The sequence below is a fragment of the Pangasianodon hypophthalmus genome, chromosome 16, assembly GCF_027358585.1.
Source record: "Pangasianodon hypophthalmus isolate fPanHyp1 chromosome 16, fPanHyp1.pri, whole genome shotgun sequence".
Classification (NCBI taxonomy): Eukaryota; Metazoa; Chordata; class Actinopteri; order Siluriformes; family Pangasiidae; genus Pangasianodon; species Pangasianodon hypophthalmus.
Window position 1 is genome coordinate 7,642,947 of NC_069725.1, and position 24,885 is coordinate 7,667,831.

A 24,885-nucleotide genomic window follows, 5' to 3' on the forward strand; every position below is an offset into this window, starting at 1 on the left:
TTTTTTGGCATTGTATTTTTGTTACACAACACCTGCTGACTAAAAAGTGAATGATGAACAAGATGGGTTAAACATTTACTGTCATCTTATAGCAAAGTTTGGCTCGAAAGAGACAACATGTATGACAAAACAATTCACATGACATTCATATGACAATGCTTGGATCATAACATGGAAATTTTCCATTATTATCATGGATATAAATCTGACTAGACAAGGTGGCCTGTCTAATTCCAGGTTATACTGGTTGCAGCAATTCTGTTCTTTGCCAAATACTCCCAAACAAATACCAGGCAACACACTTATCTGTCAAAATAAAGCAATGGCAAAACAGACTTAATTATAGTCTTTTTATTTTAAAATGCTCTAAAGGAATTTGAAGTGTTTATGTAGTGAAAGGAGTCTTGACATGTTATAATAAGAGAGAGTCCATATTAATACCTGCTGCATTTGGCTCAAAGAGAAGCATGTCTAAAAAAAGCACCATGTCTAAAAAAACAGAAGTTCTTGGCAGGTAAACTGGACTGTGGAGTAGTTGCTCAATAACCCTTGCACGCTAACCAGAATGTTTATTGCCCTTCAAAAGACAATGTTTGGCTGCTGGATGCATTGCATGAGATCACACCATGTGATAATAAGGGTGTTAAATGTAATAATAATAATAATAATAATAATAATAATAATAATAATAATAATAATGAGAAGAAGAAGAATACACAGGATAAGCAGAGCCAGCCATTACATGTTGACATAAATTTAATTATATTATATTATATTATATTATATTATATTATATTATATTATATTATATTATATTATATTATATTATATATATTTTTGCAAAACTTCCTTATTATATCAGGTTGTGAATAGTACCACGGCTGAAGCAGGCAGAGATTGATTTAAAATTGAGCTTTATTTGAATTTTTAACTAGTGGTAAACTTCACTCAGTTTGTCCATAGCAACCAGAGCTCCAATTATAACCATGTGTCAGAAAATAAAATTAGAATTTAATTGAAATCTCATGTTGGAAAAAATCTTAGCAGAGATTTGATAATAATGTCCTTACACTCACATAAAAGTCACATAGAATAATCAAATGTGAATAATTATCCACATGTGAATAATCATATGGCGTGAAATGTCCCCATGTTGTTTATAGATACTTCACATTTCTCACATTCCTCATATGCGGCCATTTCACAGACTGTGCATGCGTTTTATTTTTCACATGAAATTGTTAAAACATGATTCATCGATTTTCACACAACCACAAACATGGGCTAGTCAAATGATTTTTTTTTAGTTTTTAAATTTGCATTGTTTTTTGCAAAAAGGCCTCACAAAAGAGTATCAGCTTTAAGTTACCAGTAGAAGGGGCTATTGACAACAATGGACCAATAGTACACTTTAACTTTTGTAACTACACATTTAATGTACTTTTCTCTAAATAATGTCACACTTAAAATTTTCATTTGACTCAGCCTTGTATTAAAGTTTACATTGTATAACTGAGTTCACAGTTTTTCACACGTGATCGCATATTACTCACATAATCACCTGTAAAAAAAAAAAAAAAAAAAAAAAAGGATGATTCCTTGTGAAATGGGTGTGACTTTCCCATCAAGGTAATAAAATTCTTTCAACTAAATCCTTCTGTCACAATAATGATTTCTTTGGTAATTAGCAATACATATCGCAGATAATACAGCCCTAGCCTGTCATTGTGTTGGGATTTATTTTATGATAATGATCATCTGAGCTCTTTCTATTTAGCTGTAATCAGGCAGTAATTGTGATCAGGCACCAGCTGTTATTGCACCTCTGTAAAATCCTTTGTAAGAGGTGACAGACTGCAGGCTCTTTCTCACATACTGTGGGTCAATGGCTCTACATTGTGATTCAAGTCTGTCTTTATAATCCCATTTCACCCCTCTGATGGCCCAGTCCAGCTTCCACTTGGCTCGTAAGGTGTTCTTAAAGTGATTTGAAGGCATCAGGATGCTTCCTAAGCTCGGCCTTGATGTTGTTAAACACTACGATATGAATTTTACTCTAACTAGAAATCTAAGTACTTGTTGATGTCTGTGACTTAAAACCACATTCTGCTCCATGCATTTAAGGCAGTCTCAGACAAGCACTGCACTCCTTTTTTGCGTAAGAGTTGCTGCCTGTGGCATACTGACATGCAAATTCATCCGGCATCTGCTGACATTTATAGAAATAGCACATGTAACACACAACTTGTGATTTGGTCGTTTAATGAGTGTTCCAGGTGAAAAGACTTTCAGTGAAATAGAACCGTAGGAAGCATTTTTGCATAACCATTCAGCATTTTATATTATATCCTGTCATCTAGATCAGCACTTAATCAGCCATTTGTTTCATTACTCATCTGAATTTGTAATATATCATAATTGTAATAAATGTTGCAAGAATATGGCTAAACTGGCAAAACAGACTTTGGAACTGGACTTTTAAAATTTGAAAAGGTGTTTTGCCTTTTTCATTTCTAGACACTAGGCATATTAATATAGTATATTTGTGTTAATTACTAAAGAAACTACAACTAAAGAAAGAAATGAAGTGTATAATGAGATGGCATGGACCTAATTAAATGAAATAAATTAACTGTTATGTTTTTAAAAACAATCTTTCTTGTAATATAAATAAAATTAATAAATGTAATTTCTAACTTTATTTGATGTGGATAATAAATGACTTAAGGATATGTTTAGGCAAATATCTGTTCCAGATTTCTAGATTACTAGATACTTGGCATATTAATATGATACTTTTGTGATAATAACTAAAGAAACTACTATTAAAGATAAGGAATTGTGTGATGAAGCGGCACGTGCAATAATTATTAAAGAAAGCAATGTGTATAAAAGGAAGAAAAGAAATAATGAGACTGAACAGACTCCATGAATAAATAAATTAAATGTTTTATTTGCATTGTCTAGAAACAATCTTCCTGCTATTATAGTAAATAAATGCAGTAAATTTAATTACTCATTCTATTTAATGTGGGTAAATTTAGTGAAAGTGCTAGTTTAGGCCCTGCCTGTTCTAGATTTCTAATGCTCGCTATATTTTCCTGATAATTACTAAAGAAAATAATATGTGGGTGGCACAGTGGTGCAGGAGATAGAGTTGCTGCCTCACAGCTCCAGGATTCCTGAGATCTTGTTACTGTCTGTGTGGAGTTTCTGAGTATGTTCTCACTGTGTTCGTCTGGGTTCTCCAATTTCCTCCCACCATTCAAAAACATGTAAATAGGTGCATTGGCTAAGATAATTTGCCCTTGTGTGTGTGTGTGTGTGCATGGTGCTCTGTGAAGGACCCAGGATGTGTTCCCAGGATAGGCTCTGGATCCACTGCAACCCTGACCAGGGTAGAGCAGCTACTAAAAGACAGTGAGTGAGAAATATGTGCTAAAAGAAGAAAAGAAATAATGAGACATTATTATAATGAGACATGTACAGACTCCAGAAATATATACATCAAATATTTTATCTTAGTACATTACTAATTTTGTTTGATTTGGACCAGTTTGTGATGGTGCTAGTTATTTTTAGGCTCTATCTTTTCAATTTAACCCTAGGATGCAAAAAGTTAATTTGACCAGCAGGGTGTGATTTTTGAAATATTTGATCAATAAAAACATTTTTTTTATATTTCATGTAAGCCTTAAAAACTTGTTTCTGACCATCATCAATGTAATTTTCATATTTCTTGGTCATAGTTTGGGAAAAAGTAAGTTTTCATAAAGCAGGTCAAAATGACCCATGTACATTTGCTGTGGAATTTTGACTTAACATGGTATTTTTTAATACGGTTTTTTGGTATGGAATTTTTAAATAAGGTTTTGTCAATAATAATATTTATATTATATTTCTTTCTTTAAAACTTCATGGATTACTCAAAAATCTGTTGTGAATTTTGTCTCTGAGCCAAGAATTTGCCTCAGACAACAGTTGTCATGACATCAGTTGTCATAGCAACAGTCATAATAGAATTTTCGAATCACAGCAAGCACAAACCACACTACTCCTGTGATCCTGTCAGGTAAATTTTGTCTACAAATTCTGTAGTTTAACACAGAAATTATATGACAGATCAGTTTTGAAATATTTGGAATTATGGATAAGCTAGTTAGTAAATTATGAGAGGAAACCACTGAATCCATCCATCTATCCATTGTCTTTACTGCTTATCCTACACAGGGTCATGGAGTAGCTGGGAGCCTACCCCAGGGGACTCGGGGCACAGGGCAGGGGACACGGGGACACCCAGGACGGGTGCCAATCCATCACAGGGCACAATCGCACACACTCTCATACACTACGGACGATTTGGATGCACCAATCAGCCTACAATGCATGTCTTGGGACTGGGGGAGGAAACCGGAGAACCCGGAGGAAACCCCCAAAGCACGGGGAGAACACGCAAGCTCTGCGCATGCAGGGCGGAGGCGGGATTCGAGCCGCAACCCCAGAGGTGCAAGGCAACAGTGCTAACCCCTAAACCACCATGGCCCCCCATTGACTCCAATACAGGTCATTTAACCCACTTTATGCACTGTGTAGTTTTTTTGTTTGTTTGTTTGTTTATTTGTTTTTGCTTCATGCATCCTAGGGTACATTTTGTGACGCACATATCTGTTCAATCTTATTCTTTAGAACCCGTTCAGAATCATACTTATAGGTTCTACAAGAGAAAAATTTGGTAATGAAGAGTAATTAGCATTTTCCCGTCCCGGAACAGTGACAGGCGGATCACTAACACGGGGGAAGACTTTAGAGGGCGGACGGGAAGTGCTCGGAGTCACATTGAAGCGGTGTATTCAGTTCTCCGTTTAAGTAAGTCCTTAATTGAAAAATAGGCAAAGTTATTAATTTCATACGGGGTTATATTGTTGTATGGAATAAATTACACCAGTGTGTGTTTGATAGCTAAGCCTTGTTATTATTGCTAAGAAGCTAAGCTAGCTGGCTAACAAACAGCTGCCTAGAAACAAGCGAGCAACTCATGTTATAGCATAGAATAAAGCTGCTTTCAGCTGATTATACTGATTCTGCTAGGCTGTGTAGCAACAACAGTATTTTTTATGAGTCTCTAAAACGTGCAATCACTTTTTATATGTGATTATATATGCAGTATATATGTTATACTTGTTATACACTGCATATATAATCATATATAAAAACTATAACATACACTGCATATATAATCACATGTTATACTTTTTATCTGTGATTATATATGCAATATATATGCTATACTTGTTATACACTGCATATATAATCATATATAAAAACTATAACATACACTGCATATATAATCACATATGTTATACTTTTTACCTGTGATTATATATGCAGTATATATGCTATACTTGTTATACACTGCATATATAATCATATATAAAAACTATAACATACACTGAATGTATAATCATATATGTTATGATTGTTATCTGTGATTATATATGCAGTTTATATGTTATCATTGTTATATGTGATTATATATGCAGTATATATGTTATCATTGTTATATATGATTGTATATGCAGTATATATGTTATACTTGTTATATGTGATTATATATGCAGTATATATGTTATAGTTTTATATGTGATTATATATGCAGTATATACGCTATACTTTTTATATGTGATTAAATATGCTGTATAATTTATGCATTTTTTTTTTTTTAAATTCATGTTTAAGGGAGAACTTACATGACACACATGAGAGTGCACCAGCAATAGGACCTAGTCATGATTGTCACAAGGTTAATCCCACGGCTGAATGTGTTCTTCAGATTGTCTGGTAAGTGTGCTGAATGTTTTTCATGATTTACTCCTTACATACTTATTCGAATACCTGTGTAACCTTCCTTCCCTGGCAGGTTCACATCAGTACCAGTGCAAGTCTGTACACAATGCAGTGCAACACTGCCGTTCTGCCAGCTTTATGACAAATCATACACAAAGATACTCCACATCAGCCACTGACAACAAGCAGCCCCCTAAACTATGGACAGTGCTCGAGCCGGAGTTAGAGGAGTTCCTCATTCCCCGGAAACTCTCCGTTACGCCTTTAGAGAGCTGGCTTTCTCTGCGGTACTCACTACCTCCGCTTCTCCAGGCTCCTGTCCCTTTGGAGAAAGGCGAGCTGATAGAGGAGGCTGTGGTGTTGCCTCCCTCGGCTGTGCCTGTACTGGAGGATGGCGAGAGCTCCACACCGCTGAGCTGTAAGAACGTGCTGGAGATCCGGCGAAGGAAGATGAACAGACACAAATACAAGAAGCTGCTGAAACGGACCAAGTTCCTGAGGAGGCGCATCAAGGAGCGCAGACAGAAAAGAAAGCAGGTCAGTCATTTTTATGAAATATGCTGTATGTAGATGATGCATTGATAAAATGAGTCTTGATCTTGACAGAATTTATCTATATTTTTCTGTATTCTTTCATAGTCTGTTTTTTTTTTTTTTTTTTTTTTTTTTAAAAAAAACAAAACAAAAACATTGCCTGGGCTGTGAATATAATAACGTAGGGCTATGAGTATAAAATGTTATTTTATTTATTTGTTTGTTTGTTTGTTTATTGGGGGGGTCCTTTTTTTTGGTTAATTACATATATTCTTTCTTGATGTGCAAAAAAAAAAAAAAGCGTTTAAGCAGATTTAAAGACCTCATCTTTTACACTTGGGGTGGATAGATTTGCTCCTTCACTCAGTTGATGCTCTCTATACTACATAACAATTGATGTACAGTTAAGACCGGTCATCTCTTTGAATTTTATAGCACTGTAGTTATACAATTTATCTCAAAATATTAAATATATCTTACCTTTATCTTCACCAGAGATGTGCGCAGTGGTAAGAATGCAAATAAGAAATGGAGAGAAAGCAAAATTATACTAAATGAATTGCTAAAGATGAGTTATTTTTAGCACTTATATTACTTTCAGGTCAAAATAACTTGAATATAAATTGTGTAATTTACTGTAAGTTTGATTTTTGAGCTCCCATTAGGGAAATTTAGTACCTAATATGAAATTAAAGATATTAAAGACATAAGACATTATTTAATCTCTACAAAACTTTTTTTTACATTTTTCAATTTTAAGATTAAATACGAAATATTAACAACAAATCAGCTGCATCCAGTCAGTTTGTAAAAAAAAATTTATAAAATGAAATCACAATATCCATGATATCACAGAAAAGCCTATAGTTTTATCATGTTATTTATCCCGATATCAACAATCATCATATCGCCCAGCCATAGTTAAGATTTTGTCATAGGTTCATTGTGCTAAGACCAAGAAGTGAACTATGTGGAGAAATCTACACAGCGCACTGAAGCCTACTCCTTCACGTTCAACTCCACAACTGAAACTAGTACCTGTCCATAAGCTGAATATACTGAATGCTTTATTCACTTTAAATTCAAATATCATTTTGACAAGTGAGTATGTTGATGCACATTTGAAGGATTCCTGTATGCTGTGTACAGATTACTGGTTAAATTTTCCACATTTGTGCCATGGTGTTAGTCCGCATATCTGTTATTATACTGTAGTCTGTTCAATAAGTTATTACTATTCTACAGGGTGTCCCAAAAGTCTCCATACATAGGGGACTATGTTCGCCAACACCATGTTGGTTGTGCCTTCGTCAGTGGATGTTTGTGGACGTCCACTTCTTGGTTGGTCTGCAACACTTCCAGTCTTTTTGAATTTGTTAATAAGTTTGGGAAAAGTGTTGTGTGTGATGTTCTTGCCTTGTTTCCTGTTAAAGTCCATCGCAACCTTGTGACAGCTTCCCGATCCAGCCATGATAATGATTTCAAAAGGTTCTTCTATTGTCAAAGGCATTCTTAAAGGCTATCTGAAAAAAATTATAAACGAAGTATGAAAATTTTTGAAAATTAACAGATTTTGTTAAAAAGTGTTAATGTCCCCTATGTATGGAGACTTTTGGGACACCCTGTAGACGAGAATTATCAGCCTCTGCATGTGGAATGCTGCAGTGCGTTATTGAGGCACTAGAGGGCGCACAAAAGCATCAATTACTAGAAGTAAATGCAGCTAAAGCTAAAATGTCAACAATTGTGTTTGTACTCAATAATCCTTTAGATTGCTTTTATTTCTGGAAAATATATATAACTAATTGTATAAATATAACTAATTGTAAATCACAGCACTGTCGAATTCTCATCCGATTGGTCAAAAAGTGTTGAAGGATTGAACGGGTTTTGCTGAGGGAACTGTCTTTGTCAATATTACAGCACTGTAGCTACCTCTGTAAGCCAAACTGATTTTCTCCCCCAGAGCTCGAGCTCTGCTGCACTCCCCTCTGTATGCGAGTGTGTGTGAGTGTGTGTGAGTGTGTGTGTGAGTGTGTGAGTGTGTGTGTGAGTGTGTGTGTGAGTGTGTGTGTGAGTGTGTGTGTGAGTGTGTGTGTGAGTGTGTGTGTGAGTGTGTGTGTGAGGGTGGGTGTGAGTGTGGGTGTGAGGGTGGGTGTGAGGGTGGGTGTGAGGGTGGGTGTGAGGGTGTTTGTGAGGGTGTGTGTGTGAGTGAGAGTGTGTGTGTATACATGTTTGGGTGTGTGTGCTTTTGGCACTGGGGAGGATCCTTCATGTTTACATTTTCATATAGTGTCTTAGAAAGCTCAGGCTTCACCACACTGACAGTATCCAGACCTTTCGTGCCTAAAGTCTGTCATATGCTCTGACTTTGAATAAATATTTAAGGATTTCGGTGATAATTTTTTATTTTAAACTCAGTAATGCTGTTTTGTTCATTGTAAACAAAAAAGACACATCCTACAGGTTTAACAAAAAATAAATAAATTAAAATTAAAAATAAATTCATCAAAATGTATAACTGCATGTTTATTTTGAGAAAAATAAGAAATTTTTCATTGATTTTAAAAATGCCAAATCAGCATAAGTTCTTATATATATATATATATATATATAATGTATATGTGTATGTATGTATTAACCAAATAAAGCACTGTCTGTAATAAAATGATTAATTATAGAGGTCTTTACCTTAATGCCGAATGCCACGCTTCATCAGGACCTCGCTGACTGGTTGCTGTTTGTCTGTTTGTCATGTTCAGGTTAGATTTGAGAAGGATCTTGCGAGAATCTGGAGGCGAGCAGGACTGAAAAAAGCCCCTGAGGGATGGATCACACCTAAAATCTACGTCAGACATCAAGTTAAGCGCCGCTGATGACTACTACTGTGTAAAATAATGTATTTGTTTAGGACTGGTGTTGCTTTTTAGATCATCAACTTGCCATTGCTACATCTTGGCAGAAACATGTGACTTCTCATATATAATAGTGGAACAGAAATAAACTACTTTTACCACCTCGACAGTGTGCCATATTGCTTCATATTTGTTTTTTCCTACATGATGACTTTCTTCTCAAGTTGCCACTAGAGAGTACCAGAGCTCCATTTTAAATCCTGCATGTTTACTGACATGTTTACTATGAACTAATATTAGGAATACCAACATTTAGGTTTAAATAGGTTTATAATATGTTGTAGTCTTATCTTATTAACCTCCTTGATTTGTATTATATTGTACATTCCTAAGAGGTAGTGTTAAATTTGGACACTTGAAGACAAACAACCTGAGATGAACTGACTGAAAAAAATCACAGAAATGGGGGTAGGGAAAGTTTAGAGTTTCACAGTCAGAAGCTGGATCTCAAATGCCGCCTTATTGGAGACATAGTGCACTACATAGGGCGTAGAAACCGTTTATTATACACTCTATGTAGTGCACTGATGGAGGCAGTGAGGCGGCGTTTGGAACGGGGGCGGAGTCTGTCAACGGGGGCGGGGCTTTTGGTGGTCCAGACCCGGACGCGCCAGGGTTTTTGTTGTCACCGGTAGAAGAAGTTCTCAGGTGATGCTCAGTGTTTAAAAGTCTGACCTCCATCACCTGTTGTGCAGAATGAAGGATCCATCGCGGGTTTTGTGTGAAATGGTGGGGATCTTTTTCAGTAAGTATCTATTTTTAACTTCTCTGCAACTTTCCAAACACAAACACAGAATCCCTTCTGCATGAACTTGGTGTTTTTTTTCCTTTTTGTTTTCCATCTGTTCTCCATGCTTCTGCAAACTTTTCCCCTCTGCATAGTAACAGGACAGCTTTTTTGTTTTGTGATTTATATCAACATTAACATTTTAGTTTACTTTTAGCAGATTTAGCATCAATTCTATTCATCTATTTTCAGGATCCTGAGATATTTTCATTGTCTACATTACATTTAAATGATGACAAAATGTGTTTCACTGTTGTGTTTAACCCTTTCATAGAGTCCATAAAGAGAGCATAGTGTCCACTTATGCACAATTAGTTTAAAGCTCTTCTTTTATATGCTTTAGGAAAATATAAGATCATCTCGAAATCACTTGTGAGCATTACTGTAATTTAATTTATTCTCATTTATTTCATTTATTTATATTTTCACTATTCATTATTCTCAATCTTTACTAACCTTCTACATAAAAAAGACAAAAAAAAAAGTAAAAAGTCTCAACCGAATGCCTTAGATTTATTCAAACTATGGTTTGTTTGCTTTGTTTTTTTTTTTTAAAACCTTTTTTTTTAAATCTTTTTTTTAAACCTTTTTTACCGCTTTGCAACATGCAGCAGTCCCAAACTATAGATATTGTATGTTCAAAAATGATATTTTCAAAAAAATAAAATAAAATAAACTGTCTTTAACATATTTTAAACCTCGATGTTAAAGATTTTGGCCATTAGAAGATTTTATTATTATTATTATTATTATTATTATTATTTCAGGCATACAGTTTTACTTTTTAATATTTGATATGTAGACAGAATCAAAATTCATATATCATGCAACTTTAAGCAAAAAAAAAAAAAAAAAAAGCAACCCAAAATAAAAAAAATCTGGATGTGCATATAAATAAAGGGTCAATTTTTTTTTGTCTTCTCAATAAATCATTATTTGGCTAAACACCTATATTCCTCTCCCTGGAGCTGTAAGAGTAGTGCTGGTGTGTTTATGCGTGATGGACAGTACTAGTTACAGCCCAGGCCTGTGATTATATCTGTGCTCTTCTGAGCAGATGTAGAGCCTCTGCATTTTGTATTTATCAGCGGGAGCGGACAGTCTGCAGTGTGTCAGGACTTGTTTGGGGAGTGGACTGAACTTTTTAGTTTATCAGTCATAAGGAAAAGTACAGCGTCAGCATGATTGCTGGTGAGAGTTTTATTGTAAGGAGTAGAAGCAGAGCATGAATCAGCCTGGGCCTTCTCCTACGAAAGGATGTTGACTTTGTGTAAAGATACTCTGTGAAATGTTAGAGAAACAAATAACAGTTTATCTACACACACGCCGACACACAACCAGCCACTGACTTCAACGTCAGACAATCCATTTGTGTTTAATCTAAGAAAGAAAGAAACCAAGCTTATTTTCAGATACTTTGATTAAGATTATACACTCTCAGAAGAGAAAGGTATTAAATTCTTGGTTGCTGAGGTGATATCCTCAGGAGTACACCCTTTTGTACCTTTAATATGTCTCTTTTACTTAGTACATATAGTGTACCTTTAAAACGTTACTCTAAAAATGAATTATGAACTCGTTATGTATCTTTGAACATGTTTATACGTACACTATATCCATGTTTCCAGGTGAAACATACATTAAAGGTACAAAGTATGTATCATTGAGGGTACCACCTTTGCTACAAGGAAAGGTATAGTTTATCCTCTAAAAATAATTTTACGCAGTCTATTTTTTAAAAATTATTTGCATGCATCAAATTCCTATTCAAGTTTAAGTTTGTTTTTTTTTTTAGTCCATTACTGTCAGACAAAAACAACATGATTTCCTTTAGAAAACTAAATTAGCTTGAGGGTTAGTGGTGGTCAACTTATTATATACTGTATAAGTATAATATATGTATTATTATTACTATTATCAACTCTTCTCAACTTGACTAAACAAATACAAAGATATTTGGAAATTTTGCCTTATTTTGAAAAGCTTTTTAGGTTCAAAATTGTGTGTTCTGTATTTACTAGCCAGCTGTATCTAATGACTGTGTTTCAGGGTAGTGTGCTTCAAATTGCCTAATCATGAGCATAAATGTTTTATAAAAGAAGAATAAAATGCTAGTTACCCAGATAACATATTTGTCTTCTTGATAGTTTTCATGATTTACGACTGTAGATCTGGTGGGATTTTTTTTTCTTCCCCTGATATTTCCATTGACGCAAAACTGAACATTTGTCTGTTGTTAAGCAGCAACATAGTCGTGTTTTTAAAATATAAACAATACTTCCAGATAAAAAGGTATTTTAAATTTGGTTGAACACACTATTTACATTAAGTTTCCTTTTCTAACCATCCACATTCTTGTAAGTGCTAGTAAGTGACATTAACAATGTGATTACTGCTTCCTGATTCCTGCCTAGTAGATGATTAGATATCTTTGGTTAGCATCATATTTAAAGGAACATAACATTTCCAGTTTGATTACAGATGAAAACATATATAAACTAATAGTTGAATTATGTGATGCCTCTGAAGCTACATTTTATATACATTATTCTATACATCCTCACTGAGTATTCCTTCCATTTCTGTATTGCTGTATGTTGTGTGCCTCATTTTGTGATGCATTGTCCATATTCTTGCTTTTTAAAGTAAGCTAAATAGGATAGGAAAGAGCAGGCTACCTATAAAAAAAAGGCTGTGAAGATGGTTGACTAAGCACATTGACATAATCAGTGTTTGTTTAATGCTGTTCATTTGGCCTTAGTTTAACAACAATTTGGGGAAAAGTACAGTGTAAATTCCAGTTAACATTTCTGACTCATCACACTTAATTCTACGCTTCTATGTGGCAATTTTCAGACACATTGTTAAGTCATTATTCGCCAAGCCTTGCTTCTGTGCAAGGTATGGTTTCAGGGTGGCACATTCAGAAAGAAAATTACAGGGTCTGCTGGTGTGTATTACCTTTCTTCAGTGGCCACACTGTGCTTTCCAGCCGAGTCCAAGCCTCAGGCTCGGTGGTGACAAAGATTCCTGCTTTTATGGGAAGTGTGCTTTCGTTCTTCCAGGCAGCGTGGCACTGAAGCTTGGGTTTTTCTTTTCTTTTCTTTTTTTTAACTTCAGGAGTTTCTGTCTTTTCATACTGGTGTGTCTTTTGTCACCATTTGGTGCCTCATAGATGAGTTGGTTGTTTTGGTATATTGACGAATTATTTGGTACAGAGCAAATGTACCAAGCCTTATGAAGCAATGGTTAAAAAAAAAAACCAAAACTAAGGGTAGACATGTGAATATGATAATTTTAAAAAAATGCTATCCCAATCACTTTTTTTTATGGGAACATTTTCAACAAATGACATTTATTTATTCAAATGAGGCTTCATCTAATTAAGTATGCATACATTTTCATACCAAAAATCTAGCCTTTGGATGATGTTAGAAGCAACATTTTTATTTCACTATGAAGATGCTCTCAAGAGAAATACCTTTACAGAAAGGTTTGAGAGAAAATTATTTCTTAAGAAAATACCATGGGCTGAAATAGGGACAGAAATAAACAAAATTTCATGAATGCAGGTCATCGAGAAAGTGAATTATTTGGTTCTGAATATAGAAAAAGAAAGATTTTGGGAAGAATGGTTTTATAGATTCAATGTGGTTTAATATGTTTCCGATCTAGTTAATGTTCACATCAAGCATCAGAATGGGGGAAATGTGTGATCTCTATGACTTTAACTGTGGCATGGTTGGTGGTGTCAGATGGGTTGGTTTGAGTATTTCAGAAACTGCTGATCTCCTGGGATTTTCACACACAACAGTCTCTAGAGTTTACACAGAATGGTGCGAAAAACAAAAAACATCCTGTGTGAGGAGGGTTTGCAGGCTGAAACACCTTGTTTATGTGAGAGATCTGAGGAGAATGATCAGACTGGGCATTAATTCCAGACAGGAAGTCTATAGTAACTAGAATAAGCATCTCAGCATGCACAAAACATCGAATCTTGAGGTGGATGAGTTACAACAGCAAAAGACCATGTCAGGTTTCACTTGTTCTTGTTCAAGAACAGGAATCTGGGGCTGTCATGGGCATAGACTGAGTGGAACTAGATAGTTGAAGACTTGAAAAAGACCAGGTGATTTCTTTTCTAATCTTCAGCTGTCCAGTTTGGGTGAGTCTGTGCCCAGGATAGCCTCAGATTCCTGTATGTGGCTGACAGGAGTGAAACCTGATGTGGTCTTGTGCTCTTGTAGCTCATCCACCTCAAGGTTTGATGTTCAGTGCATGCTGAAATGCTTTTCTGCTCACCACAGTTGTAAATAGTGATTATATGAGTTACAATATTCTTCTTGGCATCTCAAACCTGGCCAATTTCTTGACTTTTATCTCTGACCTCTCTTGTCAACAAGGTGTTTCTACCCACACAACTGTCGCTCATTCAATGTTTTTTGTTTTTCCAAACCATTCTATGTAAACTCTAAAGACTTGTGTGTGAAAATCCTAGGAGATCAGCAGTTTCTGAAATACTCAAACCAGCCCATCTGCCACCAACATCCATGCCACAAACAAAGTCACAGAGTTCACAGAGATGTGAGCATTAACTGAAGCTCTTGACTTCTGTCTACAAGACTTCTATCTACATTATGCATTGTGCTGCTGCCACATGATTGGCTGATTGGATAACTGGATAAATGAGCAGGTGTACAGGTGTCCCTGTTAAAATGGACAATGAGTGTATATCATAATGACACATAAATTGAAATGTATATGAGCAAACAAGCTTTTCAGGGATATATCCCATGAAGTAATACCAAGTGGGCAGAGTTCATCAAAGCCTTCATCAGAGATGCTTAAGAAGTTTAAGGTAATGCTATAGACATGAGTAGACAAAGACTGTGAAATAAACACTTTTCTGTTTTCTGAGCTTTAATCATTTTATTACTACAGTTTAAGAGAAGACATGATACAGATCTAAAATAATCTCAAAAATGATTGGCATGACCAAAATTGTTGTTTCTACCAGTAGTGTCCTGCTTTCTTATAATTAAAATTATTTGGTGTGATCGCTCTTTCACTTTAAAACTGCATCAGTTCTTTGAGGTGCACCGTCATGCAGTTTTATGAGAAAATCGGCTGTAATTTGTTTTAAGCATCTTGGAGAACGTGCTGGAGTTGGCCCTCACCTGTGTCTATATAGATCCCAGACAGCCTAAATGAAGTTTTAATTGGAACAGTGGTGATTGCTTAATGTATTATTTGATTTAACAACATATAAAAAATTCTACAAATGACATAAACGTCACGTAAACAAAGACTTTTGCACAGCATTTGTATCAAAATATCCATGAATTTTAGAGTGAAATACACTGTTAGATCATAGTTAAAAACAATATTTGACTCAATTTGGTGCACCAGAGAAGGAATCGTTGTTTTCATAGTGAAGAGTGAATCAATTGAACATGGAAAGTTTATTGTTCTCCCAGTGTTTCTTCAAGGTTTAAAATAGACATGAAATGAAGAATAATATCTCTCAGCTGTGGGATCTGTTTTAAAGCTTGTCGTGATTCCTAAACCACCTGGTCTTATAAACTCTGAGATTACATGGGTTTGGTCTTCATCTCTCAGTACATTCCTGAGTCTGATTCGTGGGCTCATCTAGCCTAGGCCTAATGCATACATCATTTAGTTCCAGTAATTCATCACTTAAGAACAATCTTGTGCAGTCATGTGACTTTTTTATTGAATTAATTGACTAGAAGTCCTGCCTCAGCTGTTGTCCTTAAGCAGACACACTTCACTTTTAGTGTAGTGATCGTCGACGGTATTGAGGATCTGGTTCATAAACTGAAGATGAATAGCTCCTCTGTGCTACACAGTGTGTGAGCCGTTCAGCAAACAACAGATGCAGTAGTGCTTATACTATGTGGTTGGAATAAAGTGCACTGTCCAGCTGCAAATACACACTCGTAAAAGCACAAAAGGCCCTGAGAGTTTTGAACCCTGAACAGTCGTAATACGGGCGGGCGCTGTTATTTTCATATCTATTCTTAGTGTTTGATTTAAATGTGATGTTCTTTATATGTGGCATATGTAACAAATACCATCAAATTCCCTTTTAAATAAAACTAATAATTGGCTTTTGTTTGCATTTCAGTGGCTGCTGCTTTTCTCACACCACATGGTAAGAAATTAACCAGCCTACATCATCAGTATTAGCTTCTATCACAAAATTCATCCTAGTGCTACAGTGGAAATGAGAGATTAAAGAATTAGCATTTTTTGTGTTCTAGTGTGGGCCCAAGTCAACACGCAGAGCATTGTGGTGGAGGCGAGGAACATGACAGTTTCTGAGGGGTCAACAGTCGTTCTGCCATGTCATAACCAGAAAATCGTGTGGCGGCAGGACCATCTTCGGGACCGGCAACGCGTGGTGCACTGGGACCTGAACCGCAACCGTCCTGATTACAGAGTTGAGCGTGTTCTAGACATGTTCTCAGGAGGGACAGAGCGTGTCTATAACGCCTACAACAAGGGCCGAGTCACTGTCTCAAAAGAAGCATTTAATGACGGCAACTTCTCTCTCACCATCAATAGTACGATCCTCCTGAATCTGTACAGTGGTTGACATGTTACAGTTTTTTTGTCCACACTAAATTTGTTGTGATTTTGTTCATTGTGCAGATGTTGATATGAACGATAAAGGCACCTATACTTGCAACCTGCATCACCATTACTGCAAGATCGACAAATCCATTCAAATCCAGTTAAATGTCACTAAGTCACGTAAGTTCTGTTCTATTTATAGTATTATTTATGTTGTACTTTTATATTCGTAGTTGTCAAATGTTAAATATTGAAGTCTAGCTCATTTCTGTGTTATAAATCTATAAGCCATCACATTTACATGCCTGGGCAGATTTCCAACCAAATGTTTTGTATGTTTCAAATTAAAAAGTCTCTTGAAAACTGGTGAAAATATCATATGTTGTCTTAATCTCCTGTCTTACAGCGCGTAAGGAGAGGCGCTTTTTTGATGGGGAGAAGTCTGTGTTTGTAGTGTTGGAGGGCAGCAGCGTGGTCTTGCCCTGCATAAACCGACACCCTCTTTGGAGGGGAGGGCTCCAAGAGGACCGGCAGCAGGTTGTGCACTGGGACTTTCAGGGTCCGGGTGTGAGGCGTGACCAGGCAGATCGGCTTCTTGATCTGTACGCCTCTGGAGAGAAGCGGGAGTACAGGCCACTGTACCTCAGCAAGATGCACATCTCAAGTGATGCCTTCAGCATGGGTGACTTCTCCCTCACAATTAATGACATCCAACCATCTGATAAAGGTCTATACTCCTGCCACCTGCACCACCACTACTGCGGCCTGCACGAGAGACGCATCTTCCGTGTGATCGTGGGGCCTCCTGTGCTGCCTGTAGCTGCCCCTACCGAGGCTCTGACCACTCAACCTGCTCATACTGAAACCACACAAACCCCACAAGTCATGGATAATGACCGTGGTAATTTATCATTTATTGTTTCAGTCAGCACCTTTTTATTCGTTAAGTGTGTGTTTTTGGCATTACCAAAATAATACAGTAAATGTAAGAAAAATGTATTTAAAGTAAACAACAACATGACACAAAGTCGTGATATTTTGCAATGAAATTATGATACAGTATTTAATTTTAACCAAATAAGTGCTAGCTTTATGGAGAGGGATGCCACACTTCCTTCACTGCACCTGACAGACACAGTAGCCACACCTCATTTTTGGGACTGATGGGTACAGAGGCCACGCCTAATTTTTGGGACTGATAGGCACAGAGGGCACACCTTATTTTTCAGACTGACAGGTAGAGAGGCCATGCACAGTTAGACTCTATGGCCCAAAGTATGTGAACACCTTACCATTACTCCCATATGTGAGCCTTCTTCAAAATGTTGCCAGAAAATATAGCACAATTGTATAGAATGCCTTTGTATGCTGTAGCATTACAATTTCCCTTCCCTGGAGCTAAGAGGCCCAAACCTGTTCCAGCATGACCATGCCCCTGTGTATGGTGTGACAAGGTTGGAGTGGAAGAACTCGAGTGGCCTGCACAGAGCCCTGACCTCAACCCCACTGTACACCTTTGGGATGAGTTGGAGCGCTGACTGCACCCCAGGCTCCTCACCTGCCATCTGTGCCTGAACTCACTCATGCTCTTGTAGTTGAATGAGCACAAATCACCACAGCCACGCTACAAAATTTAGTGGAAAGCCTTCCCAGAATAGTGGCGCTTACTATAACAGCAAAGTGTGTGCAAAATCTGGAATGGGATGCTCATATAGCGCATATGAGTGTGATTGGTTTCCACATACTGTTGGCCATATAGTGTCAACTAGGAGGAAGAAATAGAGTAAGAAACACCCAGGGACAACATTTTGAAATAATAGTACACTGCTAATGAAAATGTGAGCATGTGGTATTGCCACCTAATTTCCCTGTGGAATACACTGTTTGGAATTTGTGTTGCTGCATCGTGATTATCGAGACTGGGGCATTGATTTGAAGCTGTATTCTTTACACTTAATGAACAAAAGCTTAACGTCACCTCTTTGCAAGAATCCAAAGGAAAAATAAAAAATAGGCTGCATGCAAATATTGTGCATGCTCCTTGTCTCATTACAGAGCTTCAAAGTGCTTGTGGCCATTTCCTCCACTAATGATTTCCTGTGTTTTATTTCTCAGTCCTGTCTGGCTTTAGTGATTGACAGACTGTGATATGAGAACTGGAATGCCTTTTTACCGACATGAAAGGGTTTTTTTTGTCCTCTCTATTATTTCCTTCTTCTTTTTCTTTTTTTTTTAAAAATCTACTACTAAAAAATGATTTGTCTAAAATAAGACAATTTTTTTTGTTTGTTTTTGTCTTTTTATTGAATATTGAATATAAAAGCTCACGTAAGATAAAGGTTTGCTGAAGACAAATGTTTCCTCGCTTAAGGAATGTCTGAACTCATTCTGCAGAGCGGAGCAATAAACTTTTACTTTCTGAGTGAGTAATGCGAGTTTAGCCTTGTGGTCTATGACAGTATCACACAGTCTTGCTGTGGCGAATGTGTATCTCGGTGTGGAAAGGGAAGTGTGCTACATCTGTACAACATCTGGTTAGCAGTGCCATCAAAGAAAGCGGGTTGTTTCTGTGAGATTCCCATCTCGTCTTGTCTGTGAAGCATTTTTTTCTGCATTCCTTTCTAAGTAAAGAAAGCTGAATATCGTCTGGAGGTTTTGGTGCTGCTTAGTCTTGGTTTGCTGTTTTTTGGGGAACATACCTTCAAATATGAATAAGCTCCTTCTAAATAGAAGAAAGCCCCTAAAATTCAGATAACACACATGGTTATGGTAATATTGTGGTTCATGAGTAAAGAATTATACATAATCATGGTGATGAATGCTTCCAAAAGCTGACTTTATCGTTACTCACCATTAAACTCACTCTTAGTATTTACAAGAGACTTGCTGACATGGCACTAAACACTTTTAAGAGCATGGAGTTGCAGAGGCAGGAAGAAGTCACTGTTTTGCAAAACAACTCAGCCTCAAGTCTTAACACTCAAGTCCTATAAAGACAGACAAGATGTAAGTGAAGTCTTAAACTCATAAACAAGTCAGAATGTATTCCATACCAAGTTTAACACTTAACACCACCAAAGTAATAGTATTATATGACATTTATATAAACAACATATATATATATATATATATATATATATATATATATATATATATATATATATATATATATAAAATAATATATATATAATATATATTATATATTAGAAATACATAACTTTGTGGATAGTACATTTAATGTTGTCGAACGTCTATGAGACGAGTTATCACTTACATTATTGCAGCTATCATCAGTTGTTCCCTCACTAGCCTCTCTTTTTTCCTCTATCTTGATGTTAATCAGACAAAAAAAAGCCCCATCATGTCACGTTACTGCAAAACCAGAAAGCGCAAACTCCTGTACTGTGAATACTCATACTTTTCCCATGGGGGAAAACTTACTGATTGTTACAAATCACTGACACTGAGAACTTACAGTCTCCTTACAGAGAACTTCACCATATCAATGATTATAAATTTTTCTTTGTTAAGAACATTACGTTTTCTTAATCCGTTTATTATTAGGTTTAGATTATATGGATCATCTGCCATACAAGTCCCTGTGAATGAGCTGTTGCTATAGAAAAGATTATGTAGTACAATGAGTCCATTAATATAGGCTTATCATTTATGTTATAGCCAGAACTACTGTCAGAGTCGTGTTGTTATAGAAAATTAATCCACACTTTCTGATACGCGAATTTGACAGCGCTGTGGTATAAAACAGTTTATTATCACTGCTACGTTACTTGTTTGTCATTGAAACTTTTAGCACATTTTATTTAAACAGTAGAACTCTCTCTCTTCTTCCCAAATGGGTGGTGTTTTTGAGTCATATGACCAAGTTCCATCAGATGATTTATGTCAAACTTAAGTTCAGTTGCAAATCTTTTTTTAATTATTATTATTTGTTGAGTCAAGTCTGATCAAATCCTGACTCAAACTCAGTCAAAATCAGGTCATGTCACTTGATCCCTCATTTTTGTGGAGGTTTTTTTTTTGTGTGTGAGTTTCAAATTTTTTCAAGTTTATTTGCATGAAATAGTACAAATGGCATAGTGATCAGTGACATAATATCTGTCTTTTCGCTTATTGTGAATGGCAAGAAGTAAATGGAGAGCAGGCCTACAGACTGGCTGACCACAAACAACACATCCCTCCTCCTTCTCCTCTTTCCTCCTGTCTCCCCCTCTCTGCCGGTCTGTATGTTTTCTTCTTCATTGCAGCTGCATGAGATCAGGTCTGGAACTCATTTTGCCTGAGAATCATTTTAACAAGAAACCCAGCTCCTCCCTGCTCTTTGCTTGCTGGCACGCGTGTGAAGGGGAAAAACAAACCGCTTGCACACTGTAGCTGTTAAAGAGACAGGATAATTCAGCTTCGATCTGTAGAATGTACCTGAACCACAACAATCTTCTATGACTTCTAGGTTTCCAGAGCTCATCTGACCTAAAAAAAAAAAAAACAATGATAGTAATTATAGTTACTGTACTACATGATTTATTCCTCTCTGGTGCAGATATAAACAAGGTGGAAGCCTCACATGTGTTTAACGTCATCCTGCCTGAGAGCCAGTCTCACCTCATACACCAGGCTGGTTACATCCTGGCTTTCTTCCTGCTGCTACTGCTCATGCTCATAGGAATCATCATGACCACAAGACACTGCAAAAAGAAAGGTAGTGTCATTATTTATTCTTTGGTTGACCAACTATATTGCTCATTTATAAGCCCACATTAAACAAATGGGTCAAGTCTTCAAGGCTGAGTCTAAAAAGCAACTACTACTACTGTTTTTCAGGGCTGGAGTACGACATTCGGAGGGCTGACCGGTGAGGAGCTAAAATCTGAACTATTTTACTCCATTATTATAGGATTATAGTTGGGATTTCTTTATGTGAGGAATAAAATATCATGGGGTGTGCTATTATAGGAAAAAAAACAACAACAGCTTGGTGTGATGTGGCCCAACATAACCGAAGTTGATTATTTTCCAATAACAGCATGTCCTGATTCGTTTTTTTCCACTTATACCACAGCCATTTGCCAACACTAGAGTGTTTCTATATGTTTACAGTGGAACATCCACAAAACAAGTTAATTCCTGCTCTCACTTTTGTTATAAAAGCCATAAACCTCTTCCCTTCCCTCCTGAAGACACGCCAGCATCAGAAAACGTACAGTTACAGCTTTACCTTTGACTGTTACAAAGCCGTGACACTGGAGACTCCTTCCAGAAATGCTAAATAAACATCTCCTTATAGAAAATGTGCCACCAAACACCATATCAATAATTACATACTTTATGAATCTCATACAAGTCCGTGTGTAAGTTGGTACTATAGAAACTATAATCTATTAGAACAAGGAGATCAATATATACCTTGTAGCTGCCGCTACTATCAGAGCCATGTTTTTTTTTTCTTCAGAAAATTAATCAAAACATTGTCACCAAACAGAATAGAGAATTCAACAGCACTGTGGTATAAATGTATTGATGTAAACTATATGTATTGAATATATTATTTATCACAACACTGTACACAGTGTGCATTATGCATGTACTGAATAATAAGGAGCATTTTTTAAAATGTATTTGTTATAGTATATCACGTACCATGCAAATTTCCTAATGTATATGTGTTTTGAACAGGAGTCACAGGATGGAAATTGAAATGCAAGCTACTGAACTGAGACCCTTCAATCAAGAAGTCCAGCTTGGTAAAAAAAAAAAATAAATAAATAAATAAATAAAAAGAAGTGTCCTCAACATCTCAACATTTCAACAACAACAAAAAAGACTACACATCTAATTTATTTTTAGACAGTGGATATTTGTGCCACGGTGAAATTTAAAAGGCTGCATTTGACTTACCTTGGAAATGGGAACTCGAAAATTTGCGATCTCCCTGCATTTGAACTACAAAGTGGAAAAAAAAAACATGGATGCTTCCATGTTTCTCTTTTGTTAGCAATAAGCTAGCTCCCTGTGATGAGTGATGTATATTTTCCTCAAAAGAGCAATCTGGATAGTCACTGTTATAGATTTTACACCCAAATATGTCTGTATGTTAATTGATCTAAAACAAACACTTGTATATACAGCATAATTTATTTAAAGTTAATAAGTTCTACTTTGTTTACTGCTGATATTGTGCGCATCTATGTTGATTTGATATCACTTGCTGAATTTAGAGTTGAGCTATAATACTTCATACCAATCTTTGCAGTGTAGAAATAATAAATTTCCCCTTTTTAATACATATTTTTCAAAGAATCTGTATTGATATCGGGATTCTAGTATTGGTATTACATGGTATTTGATTGAAAAGAAAATCAGTGGTAACGTCAATCCATACAACATAATAGTTTTCTTAATGCTAGCTAGCTTGTTACTGCCCTTGGCTACTAATATATTACAGTAGTTTGCCTAAGGTTACCTAACTTAGTAGAGACACTAGCCATTCGCATACCAAATATAATAGTAAAGCCAGTGTTAACTACCCTGCTAGCAAGTGGTATATTCAATATAACATACCTTCATCTTAGCTAACTTGCTAGTGCTTGGTTTAAATACATGACATAATACTTAGGCTAACATTAACATGCATGTTATCCGAGTTGGCTAGATTTTGCTGGAGATGTCTAGCTAAGCTAACAACTTAGGCAAAGTTATTAAATAACATTTTTAGTTGTGTTATAGTGCAAAGAGTTCTTTTTTCATGTTGGTCTACAAATAGGTGTTCTTATTACTGTTTTTTTCAGACTACAAGAACAACATAATGAAAGAGAGGGTGGAGATGAACAACTATTGTGCCCCGAAAGAGATCGATCTCAACAGAGGTGATTATAGTTTAAGGTCAGTTGTGGATAAATAACAGTGCAATTTCTTTCTTTCTCTCACATTCTGTTTCTCTTTCTTTACTAGAAATGGAGAAATTTTCACGGAAGTAACTGATAGCAGGCTGCTGGCTGGTCCAGGGCATGCTCTACAGGATTCAGGAAAACTACAGGAGTACACAATGGAGCTTTACTGTACAGTTAACAGGAGAAGTCTAAACACCCACATGCTTGTAGTCTGTCTGTTTGTAATGTAAAGAATCGCAGTGATCTGTGCAAAAAAACGTTTTCCTTGAAGTCGACATCATTTGTGTAGTGTCATTTAAAGGTCAGTAGTCGATGTTTAATGGTATAAATATAGTGTGCTATGATTGTAATCTGTTATAACAAGTGAAAACAAATGCAATGAAAGCAATAAGGTAAATCGATACTGATGGCAGTTTCATCAACAGTTTCGCCCTGCTAACCTGAGCTCACCTGATGGAACGTTCTAGAAGAAAAGCATTGACTGCTTTTACTGAAATGAAATGTGTCTGAGCAAGTCTGATTAAGAAACACTCAGGAAGTTAACTATTTGTGGTTCCAGGGCTATATGTACTTATGTAAGTGGAATGAACTTCTCATGTCTCCTTCATATGTGTACATAAATATTTTGTGTATTTTTATGCTATTTTCCAGGCATTTGGTAGCCTGTCTTTATTTAGTTTTATTGTTTATGCGCACAGCACTATGCAATTTTGTTATCCTGCCACATGAGCTAGACACACAGAGAGAACTGTCGTTCTATTTTCTAATTAGGCCTAGAAATGTGCATTACGCGTACTTGAGGAAGCTATGTATCTTTAGACTGCATTTATTACATTTATTTTCTCTTAGTATGGCCCAGGTTTGCAATGATGATCTCATACGACGCTGATCTTTATGACTCAGTTTTGGGCTTTTGAGAAACAATACACTGACTCATAAGGTCTTAGGTGACATTACAGCTTTATTACGCAGTGCTTTTAGGAAACAGCATTGAAACTGAAATGGCTGCAAACAAGCAGAGCAGATTCTACTGGTATGATGGGCTTTGTACAAAACATGGCATTCGAATTTAATAAACTACATTTTTTGAAGGAATCCGCTTGAGTTAGTCTTTATGCCGTTAATATTGGTAATGTCACTTAATTTTCATCCACCTTATGTACAGTGCCTTGCATAAGTATTCACTCCCCTTGAACATTTCCACATTTTGTAGTGAACTGAAGTGGATTTAATTGGGATTATATGCCATGAATCTACACAAAATACCCAGAATATTGAAGTGGAGGAAAAACTATATAGTCTG

General features: G+C 36.2%; 2 protein-coding genes across 2 annotated transcripts; both read left to right on the forward strand.

Moving 5' to 3' along the window:
• The first annotated feature begins 4,755 nt into the window (after positions 1-4,755).
• On the forward strand, positions 4,756-9,400 carry aurkaip1 (aurora kinase A interacting protein 1). Its single transcript, XM_026921028.3, has 4 exons — positions 4,756-4,866; positions 5,737-5,838; positions 5,918-6,381; positions 9,141-9,400. Exons 2-4 carry the CDS (start codon positions 5,787-5,789, stop codon positions 9,252-9,254), a joined length of 630 nt encoding a protein of 209 aa, XP_026776829.2. The 5' UTR covers positions 4,756-4,866; positions 5,737-5,786; the 3' UTR covers positions 9,255-9,400.
• Positions 9,401-9,882: 482 nt separating this feature from the next.
• On the forward strand, positions 9,883-24,677 carry mxra8b (matrix-remodelling associated 8b). Its single transcript, XM_026921434.3, has 10 exons — positions 9,883-10,038; positions 16,229-16,255; positions 16,365-16,667; positions 16,756-16,857; positions 17,084-17,578; positions 21,236-21,394; positions 21,517-21,547; positions 22,369-22,436; positions 23,481-23,558; positions 23,644-24,677. The coding sequence occupies exons 1-10, from the start codon at positions 9,990-9,992 to the stop codon at positions 23,667-23,669; spliced, it is 1,338 nt and encodes a 445-aa protein (XP_026777235.3). The 5' UTR covers positions 9,883-9,989; the 3' UTR covers positions 23,670-24,677.
• Positions 24,678-24,885: the final 208 nt, after the last annotated feature.

Excerpts from the sequence above, each read along its gene's own strand:
- aurkaip1 (XM_026921028.3), top strand. The coding sequence starts at position 5,787 with ATGATTGTCACAAGGTTAATCCCACGGCTGAATGTGTTCTTCAGATTG. Across the intron at positions 5,839-5,917 it reads TGTGTTCTTCAGATTGTCTG|GTTCACATCAGTACCAGTGC; the intron begins GTAAGTGTGCTG and ends CTTCCCTGGCAG. Across the intron at positions 6,382-9,140 it reads GCAGACAGAAAAGAAAGCAG|GTTAGATTTGAGAAGGATCT; the intron begins GTCAGTCATTTT and ends TGTCATGTTCAG.
- mxra8b (XM_026921434.3), top strand. The coding sequence starts at position 9,990 with ATGAAGGATCCATCGCGGGTTTTGTGTGAAATGGTGGGGATCTTTTTC. Across the intron at positions 16,858-17,083 it reads GTTAAATGTCACTAAGTCAC|CGCGTAAGGAGAGGCGCTTT; the intron begins GTAAGTTCTGTT and ends CCTGTCTTACAG. Across the intron at positions 22,437-23,480 it reads CAATCAAGAAGTCCAGCTTG|ACTACAAGAACAACATAATG; the intron begins GTAAAAAAAAAA and ends TGTTTTTTTCAG.